The sequence below is a fragment of the Labeo rohita genome, chromosome 17 (genome assembly GCF_022985175.1).
Source record: "Labeo rohita strain BAU-BD-2019 chromosome 17, IGBB_LRoh.1.0, whole genome shotgun sequence".
Taxonomy (NCBI): domain Eukaryota; kingdom Metazoa; phylum Chordata; class Actinopteri; order Cypriniformes; family Cyprinidae; genus Labeo; species Labeo rohita.
Genome location: NC_066885.1, coordinates 17,303,658 through 17,316,090, shown reverse-complemented (window position 1 = coordinate 17,316,090; position 12,433 = coordinate 17,303,658). Strand labels below are relative to the sequence as shown.

Genomic DNA, 12,433 nt, shown 5'->3' with positions numbered 1-12,433 from the left:
CTTCTGCTGTAAGTGAAGCTGGATCACAAATGATTTGTGCGAACATAGACGGATATATGTAGATCGGGAGGCGCATTCCCTTCACAAACGAACGCAATCCACTGCATCTTCAGCGGCTCAGATGCCGGGAGTAAATGACGACCACTATGTTCTTTATTATCACATCCAGCAACACAACACTTCAATCGCTCAATCAAAGATATTCTTGTCTAACTTACATCCCTGCTAAGGCATCGAAACAACGGAGGTTGGACTGTTACAGCTGATTTAAGGCGGGTCTGAGGTAAGACGCTCATGTCAATCAGCTATCATGGGAGCAGCATCTGAGAATGGCTCGATTTAAAAAAAGGGGATATTATTTTTACAGATTAATTGAACAGCACTGCATGGATTTTTATCATTACACGGTAGATGTGTACATACACTGCCAACACACATTAATGTTCAAACAACATGTAAAAGTGAACTTTGCATCCGATGACCACTTTAAGACGACTGACGTGAGGCTAACCGCTAATGGCGTCATACTAGTTTGTTTCACCAGTCGAACCGTGTCAGATTGCATCCTGAAAATTACCTGTACATTTAAATGTAAAATAAGTAAGCAGAAGTTAAAATACCCTTTAAAAGCTGTCATTTCTGCAAAATAGTCAGTCCCTCAGAATTATTTGTTTATTTCGCAAAATGAGGAACAACCCGTCCCATGACTCAACCTTTGTAAAATACCAATTAATCAATCCAACCAGATAATGTAAGAATGGCAGCGGTGACCATTATAGATCAGGTTTGTTTGAGCTAGATTGAGGCCGAGGACAATGGAGTCCTCATGAAGTCTCTGCTCTCTTCCATTTGTTTGTGAAAGCTGAGCAGGATCTTTAAAAAGTGTTCTTGTTGTACAAAGATGCCATCTGGAAGTTTCCCACAGAGAAAAGAAAAAGAGTACAAAAACTGCCAAACACAAGAATCACATTTTCCCACTGGGATGAGCTGTATTAGAGACCATGAACTTTAGTTACACCTCAGAAAAAAAGAGCGACAGAGAAAGAAAAGTGTGTACAGAATATATGTTAATATCTGGTATTAAACACTGTTTCTAAAACAGAAAGTGGCTGTCTCACTAAATAAATAAGTATATAAAAAAAGGAAAGAAAACACCTTTGCTCTTTACAGGTAACATGATTCCCGCCTAGGCATATTGCATTGGCTGGCCAACTGGAAAACCCATGAGTGAAACTCAGTCATGAGATCCCTTAGAGGAAGGAATCCCTCAAAAAGAACAAATGCCCCTTTCTTTTATTAAGAATTTCTATTACAAAACAGGTGTGTGTGTCGGGGTGGAGGGATGAAACATACCTTTTTCTGAAGCAAGATGTTTTCAAAAAGAGAGTTTGTATGACTTATATTAATTATGCTGTTATAGTAAAAAAAAATGTAAAATTATCCTTAAATATCCTTAAATACTAATTAATAAATGACACCGTTTCTGAATTTTCGTCTTAGAACTTTATTTCAAAATTTAAATGAATTATAATGTCTAATTAAATTCAAATAGGTTAATTGACTTTTTAAACGATGCAAAAAAACAGGATATTCATCTCAACACCTCAGATGTTCTGCTGTCTGCTCAAATCTATTTGCAATTGAATGTGTGTTCAGGATGTACTTGAAGGGAATCTGACTGAATATTTAAATGTGTCTGATAAGACATCATCTGTAAACCACATCAGCTCTCTCTGTTGCCCTTGATTTGCATGGGTACAGCACGAGTGCTAATCTTGTAATGATTTTCTGCTATTCTACAGAAAAAGTCGGTGAGAAATCCAGTGCGTGCGTTTAATTAAAGGTGAGTGTTGACTGAGAACGGAGTGTGTGAACTGTGAATGTGGCACGCCTTGGGGGCCAGGCCAGACCTGAAAAACCAGCTACCGCTTTCAGTCCGGAGAGCTCTGATATGGCACGTCGTGTCTACCTCTCTGCCAAGGGCTGAAACCATCCGTCAGTTTTTAAAATCACACCTGAAGTGAACGTTCAGTCATTTCACCTGTTTAGATTCATTTCAGACGGGGTTTCCATTTTGTTTTTCTGTCCCAGCTGTGTTAGCAGCAACGTGTGTGTGCAAGGGAAGGAGCGTGTGGACTATGCTCACCTCGGTCGACTGAAGGAGGGGGAGTGGAGGAATTGATTCTGTGGAGAGAGAACTCCACGGCGGGGAACTGATCGTACAGGTAAGCCGATATTCAATCAAACCTTACTCATTATCAATTTGCACCTTCAATTTTGTGTGTGATTTGTCACCGGTCATCTTAGGACCTCTGAAGGTCTCTCAGGCTGTGTGCCTGCAGGTGTGTGCAAGAAAAAAATAAAGATGGACAGATTGTGTATTTTTAAAGTGAGTTAAATAATAGCTATTATTCATCTGTGCTGTACAGCTAAACAGGTGCAAACCACAGTAAAATAATTTTTAAAAGGTGTAAGGAAAATATTATAGTACGTTTTACAATAAAATACCATTTCAGTTTTTTAATTTCAAAACTGAACATTATTTGCAGTTCATTTACAGTTATTTGTAAAATTTACTAGCAATTTCTTAATAAAAATTGTTTCTATACCCATTTTTCAATACATTTACCTACGGTAAACAAACTCACCTCAGTAGGTCAGATTTTGTTTCTTGGCAGAAACACTAAAAAGTAAACACTTGTCTACCTTAAGGTAAAATTTATGCCTGATCTGACCCTTAAAAAAGACTTTTGTTTGTGTTATGTAATATATTCAGGTGGATATAGTAAAATCTAAGTTTCTAAATGGTTACCACATAAAGCACCGCAGATTTTAGTTCTGATACAATAAGCAAATAATGTTATTATTTATATTTGTTGTTACGCCTTGATGTTAGTTCCTTCCTCTTCCTTTGTGTTTCTGACTAGTGTCTCATCTTACGATGAAAATATCGAACTAATAATGTTCCTGGTAGGAACTATCGCAGAATTGTTTTTCTCTTTATTGAGTGAACCCAAGAGGATGTTCCGTTTTTGTACATCCTCTGAGAAGTTATAAACACCTTAACTTTTTAACTTTCCTTTTCAGTTGCGTTTGATGTGATTTTAGACTGACATTGTACACAAAGCTCTGGCAGGGCAGTGAATGCTTATTGTGTATTGTATTGCGTTGAGGAACAATGCAGAAAGTTCCTGTAAACAGTCAGGTGGATTTCATTTACAGTAGATTTAGTTGAAATCATCTACTATTTTGAATTTGTATTTATTTTTAGCAAATGTGTGGGAGACACGTTTAAAAATCCGGCTTCGGACGGATACATACCTGTATCAGAAGTGATGAATGGGCTATTGTTTAAATCAGGGGAACTGAGGACTGATCTGGTGTGTATAGAAAAGCTGTAGTCAGGGCTGTGACGTGCACTGAAGGCTAGACATACGTGAGCACACCTGTGATCTAATCATTTTTTTGCTGGTTAAATATTGACCTATGATCTTAACCCAAATTGATCACATTTATATTCTACTGTGTGTTTAATTGATCATTTCACTAAATCGACCGACAGCGACATGCCTAAGTTTATGAATTTGACCTACGGTTTATCTCAATTATTTAAAAATAGAAAGGTGGATTTACATTACATTAGAGACAGGTGGTTAAATTTTAGTCGGACGCAATCATAACAGCTTATTTACAATGATTGAATGAATAAATATGTCATTACGAACCAACCGCTACGAGTAGATTAAGCAGAAACTTAATAAAAGTTTTGCAACAAGTTACAACCACACCTTGATTTTTCTTAGTCAAAAAGCACTTCAAGGGAAGATAGAGAGAATGAGAAAGGGTGAAAGATCACAACGTGTTGTGGCTTTTTTTATAGTTTTTTTTTTCTAAATCAGAGTCCTAAATACTTTTTATTAATATGTTATTAATATGCTAATATTGTAGTATTAATAAATCTCAATAATACAGTGTTTATTTTTTCAATTTAACAGCGCTAAAAATATTTAACACAGTTGATCCACCTCACTCACAACTGCTGCTTCCTCTTCTTTTTTTTTTCTTGACAAGAAGTGCGTTTATTTAGTTGCAGAACGTCTTTACGACCACTTTCAGAGGCTAGTCAAACAATCGTGGGAAAGGTACAGGTGACAAGGGAGCTTCAGTAGATCAACAGTGAACTGTGGTCTGATGAGAGTTGTCCGGCCAAAACAAATTTACTTATCCTGTGAGCTGTTATACCTTTAATTGCATTGCTGTAGCCTGTATCATATTATATTAAAGGGTTCATCGAACTATGGAAGCTAATATGATTCTTTAGGGATCTATAACATACTTTGATTAAAATTTCTCAATGGTAGTGTAAAACAACACCCTTTTTACCTTGTCAAAATCAGCTCCGCACACAGCAAACCAATTTGTTGTATGTTCCTTTAAATGCTGATGAGCTGTGCTTACCCTGCCCCTCTCTACTTTAGCTGCATTTATCTGTGAAACTTGCTAACTAGAACATTATTAGGAAAGACGATTTGCAAAGATTCGTTAAAAAAACATTATACTCACTTCTTCTGTAGAAGCTGGCGAAGCCGGATCACGAATGATTCACGTGATTCATTTAGGTAGATCGGGGATCGGCGCATTCCCTTCAAAAATGAAAGTAACGTTAATCCTCTGCGTCTTTAGCAGCTCAGATGTCGGAAGTAAATTACAACTGCTATGATCATTATTACATCCAACAACAAAACACCACAATCGCTTATGAGCCATTCTTCTCTACGTACCTGCTCTGGCGTCGAAACAATGGTGGTCGAACGAATCACAGCTCACTCAGGACGGGTCTAAGGTAAGACGGCTGTGTCAATCTGCAATTGTGTGTGACGTCACACAGCCAAGAAGCTGAGAATGGCCTGATTTGAAAAAGGGGATATTATTTATAGAGATTAAAAAGCACCACTGGGTGGATTTTTATCATTATAGGGTGGTTGTGTACACACACTGCCAACACACGTTTATGTTCAAACAACATGTAAAAGTGATTTTTGCATCCGATGACCACTTTAAAGTGTGAATACAACTACGAGCAAACTGTGGTGGCTCTTAAAGTAATAGCAGGCAAATAACCTAATAACCCAGCTGCTGTGATGTCTGTTAATCAAAGAACAAAGGAAAAAAGAGATCAATAACTTTTATAGCTGATTTTTCTATATTTCATTTAGTATTTAGCATTTAATAGCTGTATTCAATTTCTATATACTTCGTACTTTCTGGAAGGCACAGGTAAATAATGGGTTTATGTGAAGATTGTTTTAAGTTCACTTAAATTAGAAGTTGTTAGTTTTTAAAGTCTAATAAATGTTAAAACTGATAGCTCTCAGTTATACTGTAATGTTGAATGGCTGTAGTCAATGGGTAAATATTAGGGAAAAAAAGAACAATTTCCTAGAGACATCAGTAATATTGGTATCACTGATACTCACCTTCAGCCATAAAAATAATATTTAACTAATATTAAAAATATACTGTTGTTATGTTGTTTCTACATTAATTTGAAGATTGAATGTGAAATTATTGCAATATAAAAGAATGTTAGGTGGAATTTATCGTGATTAAGTTCAGAATGTGCAATTAATTCGTTTTTTCAGTCGATTGACAACACTAATATCAATCAAAGCCAAACTTTTTTTTTTTGATTAATATAAGTGTATTTGTATATTTATTGATTTATTTGTATTACTTTCTATACAGCAGTACTTAACATGAGCTTTTGTTCACACTGTGGCTTTTATTCCTTTTTTTATTTCTTGATTCAAAAGGAAGCTTCATTTCTATTTTAATGATCAGCTTTTGATCCAGAAGTGTTTTGTTTTCAGCCAAGATTAAACTGTGGAGTTGAATTTAGCAGAAATGCGGCTCTAGCAGGATTCAAGGTTTGTCTTGTTCTGTCCAAGCTGCTCTGTTCATCTGTGAGTTTAAAGTGGCTGTAAATTAAATCAAGTGGCACAGGCTGACACTTGAAACCTCAGAGTGTATTATGGTCTGTTTTATGGTGGTGTGAAACTGAGCGCCATACTGATGTCCTGTGATTCACCTTGTAGCTCAGGCAACAGAATTTACAACTATTTGCTGTTCTTCGGCGGTACAGGCGCTGTATTTTTCTTTCCATCAGCGCTGATTGCTTCTGTCAGAAATACTCATAAGAGCCGGCCTCGGACATTATGGCCTGTCTGGAACAGAAGAGGCTGTTTTACGAAGTTGTGCAGAAAATAACAAAGATGAGCTTGGCAACTGAGTAAATAAATTTTGCAGTTGTCTCAAAAGTTTTCTAGTCTTGTTTCAGATCTAGGTTATTCTGATTACTTCCGCTTCTTTGAGGTGATAAATAATAGATGGACATCTGTTGATAAATAACATGTCATATAGTAAATATTTAGCAACTGCTCATGGGTTGTCTAAGAATTTCCAATATTAAAATTCTGACTGGTGCAGATACTCTTTAAAATCATTAAATGTTAAAGTTGAGGAAATGAGCACGAACAGTTAAATATCTAATATCACCTGATACTGATCAATTAAAAAATCGTGAACTTTCCAGAAACCTCAGCCAAATGAGCTCAGAACAAATTGGGTTTTTGGTTCTAATTCACTCCAAAGTCCATCACAGTAAAAAGTTTCACAAAATTGACAACCATTCGCTCTGATTTGCTCATTCAGACTGAGAAGACCTTGTTCTTCTGGCCTGACTGCTGCTGTGAAGCCCACGCTGACAGAATGTGTAATAGCTGTTACGAAACCGAAGGTTTTGCATGTTTTGTAGTTGCCGATCTATTTGAATATAATCAGCAGATGAAGAGTAGACTTCACCTGTGCTTAAAAGTCTATCAGCACGTAGGAGTGAGGCAGTCTGCAGGACTTCCACTGTATGAATGCATTTGGTTGAGTGATTTGGGGGGAAATGGATGGATTCATGTGTGAGTTGGGTTGTTAGGCTTTTTATAGCCAATGCCATTTTGTTTGAAGCAGCTCTGATTGTATTGTCGAGGATACTCCACAGTCAATTAAATCTAAAGCTAGCAGCAGCTGTATAATTTTGAGGCTGCGGTGAGCCGCTTCGGTTCGGTACGTCAGCGATGCACCATGATTGAGAGTTCACCGAGTACAAACCTCTGAAGTAAATCAAATTTCTTCCAGTTTGAGTCATGCCTCTTATTCTTAATTCATCCCCAGAAACTTGCTGGACAGACTGTGCTGTGTTTTGCCTGTGCTGAAAATATGATTAAAAACGGGAAGTTGATGGGCGTGGGATTTATTGCTGACAGATATATGGGAGAATGATATACTCCTCTAGGCGTTCTTTAACAGATTAACTTAAACCATTTAAATATAACTAAGGTACCTGACACGAAATCTAATCCAATTAAATCTTTTAATTGGTGTCAGATAAACCATGTAGAATTAGCACAACAGCTCAAAAGCCTTGAAATAATACAACCGTTTTGAGACTACAATGCACAAACGTCTCTAAACCAATTAGTGGTTCGGTAAACATAATGAATCATGTATTCAATGTGGTTAAATTCCCTAAAACAGCCATTTGGTCTAATTCCCATCTTGATTTGTACAAGGCAAACAGCTTTTTTTGTTTTAAATCTTTAGAGCCAAAGGTGCAGCACAACAGAAAGAAAACATTATGCAATGTTGTTGCTAAAAAAAATGTGACTTGTGTACTTACATAACCCCAAATGTTTGAAAAATGTTTAAATTCAGAGAAATAAGCAATTTTAACTAGTTTAACTATTTTCACAGCAATATACATGGGTAAAATACACTATTTATGGTGGTGTTCCCTTGGTAAAAATCGCATTCCAGGGGTTAAATATCAAGTTATTGAGGTCACTTCAACTTGCGAACATGAAAAGCAACCCATGGCAGTGTTAAAGTAGCCCAATTCTGCAGGAAAACTGCAGATTTGGCAATTGTGGCCTGTAACTGGTTGTGGCTAGAAGCGATACAGCTCCGACTGGAAACTAACAATGAATTTAAATTTTCAACATATTAGACTGTGTTTTATTAACGTCTACACCCAACTCTAATCCTACAATAATGCAAAGAGATTAATTATTGTTGTAGAGTGACAAAACTTACAGACAAAAATTATGCTAAATTGATGTGCGCATGCCGAGTAGCCAAATCTGTATACCATCTAGCCTTAACCCCTGTCCCTTGTAATTGCATTATTAGCAATCGCTCAAGTGGTCTAGTTTCGCTTCCGTGGCTTTCAGCCCCACCCTGCGTCATACCACAGTGACGTTAATAACTCTTAGCTCATCCATTAATATGATTTCTGCACAAGTCTTGTCGGACTGCATCAGCTGCATTTGTTTCTTTGTTTGTTTTGCGTTTTTCTTTGTTAGTTAAGGGGGCAGGGCGCTTTGGATTCTAGAGAGCATTTGATTGGATGGTAAATTTGATGAGAAGCTGAAGAGCAGGGTGATGTCATCAAAATTATTGATCCTTATTGGTGGAAGTTCGAGGTAGTTTTGAATGCTTATATCTTCTAAATGCAAATGTTGTTATTGTTTTGGAGCACACTAGCTTATAGATAACCTTAAGGCTAACTTATTCATACTAAAAGCCAAAAAACTTTAACTTTGATTTCATAGGGACTTTAAACAACTTAAATCTTTAAACCAAAGTGGTACTGTATGTTTAAACTTCCTTGTTTTTGTGTCTTTTTTCAGGACAAATCTAAAGATGCAAAGAGCCGACTCATCCGTGACCCAGTCCACAACCACGCAGAACACAACAATTGTCACCAAGTCTAAAGAACAAATCCTCACGCAGAGTAAGTTTCAGATATGTACCACAAGTCAAAAACAAACAGTACCCATTCAAATCAGTGATTCTGTCTACACTGGATGCCCACTGGTTTCCGTTTCTGACATAGCTCGCACACTTGTGTGTGACATCTGACATGACGGACAATTGGATTTAAAAAGTGTAGGCAGTCTCAAGCTGTCACCGTGTGAGAGTGGGAAATCTAGAAACGTGCATTTTGAACGCCTCACTTCCTAGAACTTGTTCTTCTGCATTTTTTTAATTATTTGCATTCAATTTTGTATTGTGTATCATTTTCCACATTTTGTGATCAAATTAACTTCTTTAAAAGTGTCTTTTTGATAAGTTTTACCATATTAGATTTTTTCTTCATATAGAATTTTGCTTACATTTTTTTTATTGCAGTTTTAGCTTTACCTGTGTCTATGTTTTCGTCGTTCCAACCCCTAATTTGTCTAATAAGCCTAAAAATTTGTTGTGTTCACAGGCTCAGGAGCCATGATAGCTGTAATCGTCATTGGCATAATCATCATTCTCACATTTTTGCTGATAGTCCTCAAGACGTACAACAGGTATGGCAACATTTTGATGTAAACCATAATGAATGAGTTGCATACCAGAAGGTAAACACCTTGTCTATCTCTTCACAATAGCAGGGCAATTTTAGAAAGACGTTGTAATGAGGCCTAAAAATAGACAAAGACCTATTCATTTCAACCAGGCTCACACTACATTTTCCAAATCTATTAAGAGGACAAAAACACACTTAAAAATGTTCTCAGGGCTGAAAAGAACATTTGATTTATGCGATTTACAGTTTAAATGGTGCACCAGTATTAAAAATCTGACCAGTATTAATAAACAGATTAATTTTTTTCATGTTATGGCCTGTAAATAAATAAATGGCCAGCATTACAATTTTACACTGTAAAAAGAAAATATTTTCAGTGTTGTAAATAGAGATTATTGCATTGTTTTATAAGAACATTTTTCAGTCTTTCTACTGATCAAGTTTAATTCAGTTCAGTTCACTGTTACTTGTCATTTCTCTCATACTTGTTGAGTGAAAACATTTTTTAAAAGTAAATCCTACACTATTTTTTGCAGTATGTACCATTTTAGTCTGAATAAACCAAAAATAAATGCTAAAAACTAAAACAATATTGTTTTAAAAGCTGCCATTTCAGTTATGCATCACAGCATTATGAAGCACAGTATGAAAAATCAATATGAATATAAATAATGTTATCAGTGTTTCGCAGTGTCAGTGTTTTTTAAATGTGCACATAGAGGAAATAGGAATAAACAAATATCCAATATCAACAAAATTTGATAATCAATATGTGACCGTGGACCACAAAACCAGTCATAAGGGTCAATTTTTTTAAATTTAGATTTATACATCAGCTGAAAGCTGAAAAAACAAAATATTGAGAAAATCGCCTTTAAAGTTGTACAGATGAAGTTCTTGACAATGCATATTACTAATTTATTAAGTTGATATATTTATGGTAGGAAATTTACAAAATATCGTCATGGAACATGATCTTTATTTAATATCCTAATGATTTTTGGCATAAATTTTTTTTTTGATAATTTTGACCCATACAATGCATTTTTGGCTATTGCTACAAATATACTCGTGCTACTTAAGGTTCTGTGGTCCAGGGGTCACATATGGTACCCATCAATTTCATTCTTTTTAAAGCATATTTTCTATTTATCAATCATTTGTCTGACAGGAGGACTCATGCGAAAAGGATGCTGGGCTCCAGCAAACCACGAAAGAAGGTGTCCTCAACTACCACAAACACGAACCTGGCCATGAGCAACGTGGGCGCAAGCTCGGTCTCCGGAAGCTTTGTGCAGTCTAACACGCCCTCAGAAAACGGGTACCGCATTCCTCGGGTCGACCTGGCGAACATGGATCGGAGTAATGGGGAGCATTTTAGCACGAACAGCGGCTCGACTATTGTGACGATACATGAGATGCCATCAGTAGATAACACATAGCAGACATTGTCTGGACTCACATGTGCGAAGACGCTAACATACCAACATGAACAAAGAACCAATGGAAGAGGCCCGATCATACCTGTGCACCTGCCATTAACTGAACATTCACCCGCTTGGGATTTCATGGAACTTTGATAAGTCCACTTTAAGCCTGTATATGATAATGAAGAACCTGAGGAATACTACAGACAAGTGTCCCACCACTTGACATGATTATAGTTTTATTTTTAGCACTGGATTTGGTGAGGAAATGTAGGTTAAAACATATTTAACTGCCTTGAGCTGAAACTCTTCTTAAAAATGGAATTGGTGGGAGCCAGAATCGAGTTAGAGATGTTAAGGATACCAGTCAAATTAACTTGTGTATTACCGTGACATTTGCACTCTAATAGTGAAGTCTTTCATAAAAGATTGTTCAACAATATACTGTTTTACCACTCTGTATATATATATATGCATTTGACAGACCCTCATCCAGTGCAGTTTAATTTTCATTAAAAGTATATATTTTGTGTTTACACATTCCCTAGGACTCAAACCCATGACCTTGGCATTGCTAGTGATTTCAGGCCTCCTGACTTAAATGCTATTGGTGGGAAAAACAGTGTGTGTGAATATGAAGTATCTTCAGATATTACCTTGTGAGCTGGTGTTAATTGCATCTTTACATGTGTTGGCATTTCCTGCATAAAACAAACATAATGCCCAGTTCACTAACAAATTATATCTTTTAAAGAGTCAGTTGTTGAAAAGACTTAATTCTCCCTCAACTTGTTTGCGGGTGTAAAGCAGACGCAGTCAGTGAATCTTTTAGAACTATTACTGAGTTTAAAACTGATTACATCACAGAATCATGAATCATTTGTCAGTTAGATTTAAAATGAACCAGAAACCACTGCTTGCTTTTAAAGGGGTCATATTTGTACTCACACTCAGCCTTGTCTAGTTTCAATCTTTTTAAAAATCCCGCGTTGAATTGCGCCTTTTTTTTATAAAGGAATCCATTGTAAAATTAAGTGAACAAAGGATCAAGTTCTTACTGGCGCGGTCTGTAGCTTTATTAAAAATAAAGTTAATTCACTCTTTCCTAACGTTGGGATCAGAAGAAAGGCAACAGAAACTATGTGTTTCCACAACTTACTGTAAAGCGTTTTGTTGTCGTCAGAGCCACCTTTATCATTTGGTTTCAAAGCGTAGACCTGCTCGCTCTGGGCCTCTGGTAAACAATACCCGAATTGGTGGGCGGTGTTAAACAGGCGGAGATCCAGCTTGATTGATAGGCGATCTGACCAATCATAATGCCGAATCTGTTATTTTCTCCGACAAACAAATCAGACAGGACTGTAGATTAACTTAAGTAGACTAAACTTGATAAATTGTGTGTACTGACGTCTTTCCGCAGTTGGCATAAAATAAGTTATGACGTTCATTCATGTTCATTTAGTGCTTTAAGTAAATAAGAAAAGAGGATCAGTTCATGTGTTGCTTGAACTGAGGCAATACAGTGATCTGTTAAGACACATTAAAGAAGTTCACTTCCAGAACAATAATTTACAGACAAAGTACTCACTCCCTTGTCATT

At 36.5% G+C, this 12,433-nt stretch overlaps 1 protein-coding gene across 2 annotated transcripts; it reads left to right on the top strand.

Annotated features, from left to right (window-relative positions):
- The first annotated feature begins 1,740 nt into the window (after positions 1-1,740).
- Positions 1,741-11,369, top strand: ncmap (non-compact myelin associated protein). 2 transcript variants are annotated; one of them, XM_051133173.1, is made up of 5 exons: positions 1,741-1,843; positions 2,092-2,225; positions 8,739-8,842; positions 9,323-9,407; positions 10,578-11,369. In XM_051133173.1, exons 3-5 carry the CDS (start codon positions 8,752-8,754, stop codon positions 10,846-10,848), a joined length of 447 nt encoding a protein of 148 aa, XP_050989130.1. In that variant the 5' UTR covers positions 1,741-1,843; positions 2,092-2,225; positions 8,739-8,751; the 3' UTR covers positions 10,849-11,369. The 2 variants fall into 2 exon arrangements, with proteins under 2 accessions (XP_050989130.1, XP_050989129.1); XM_051133172.1 differs by lacking the exon at positions 1,741-1,843 and having other exon boundaries at positions 1,918-2,225.
- Positions 11,370-12,433: the final 1,064 nt, after the last annotated feature.

What these genes read in the sequence shown, in the direction of transcription:
- ncmap (XM_051133173.1), top strand. Translation starts at nt 8,752, where the DNA reads ATGCAAAGAGCCGACTCATCCGTGACCCAGTCCACAACCACGCAGAAC. An exon ending in AGAACAAATCCTCACGCAGA is followed by an intron (nt 8,843 to 9,322) that starts GTAAGTTTCAGA and finishes TTGTGTTCACAG; the next exon opens with GCTCAGGAGCCATGATAGCT. An exon ending in GTCCTCAAGACGTACAACAG is followed by an intron (nt 9,408 to 10,577) that starts GTATGGCAACAT and finishes TTTGTCTGACAG; the next exon opens with GAGGACTCATGCGAAAAGGA.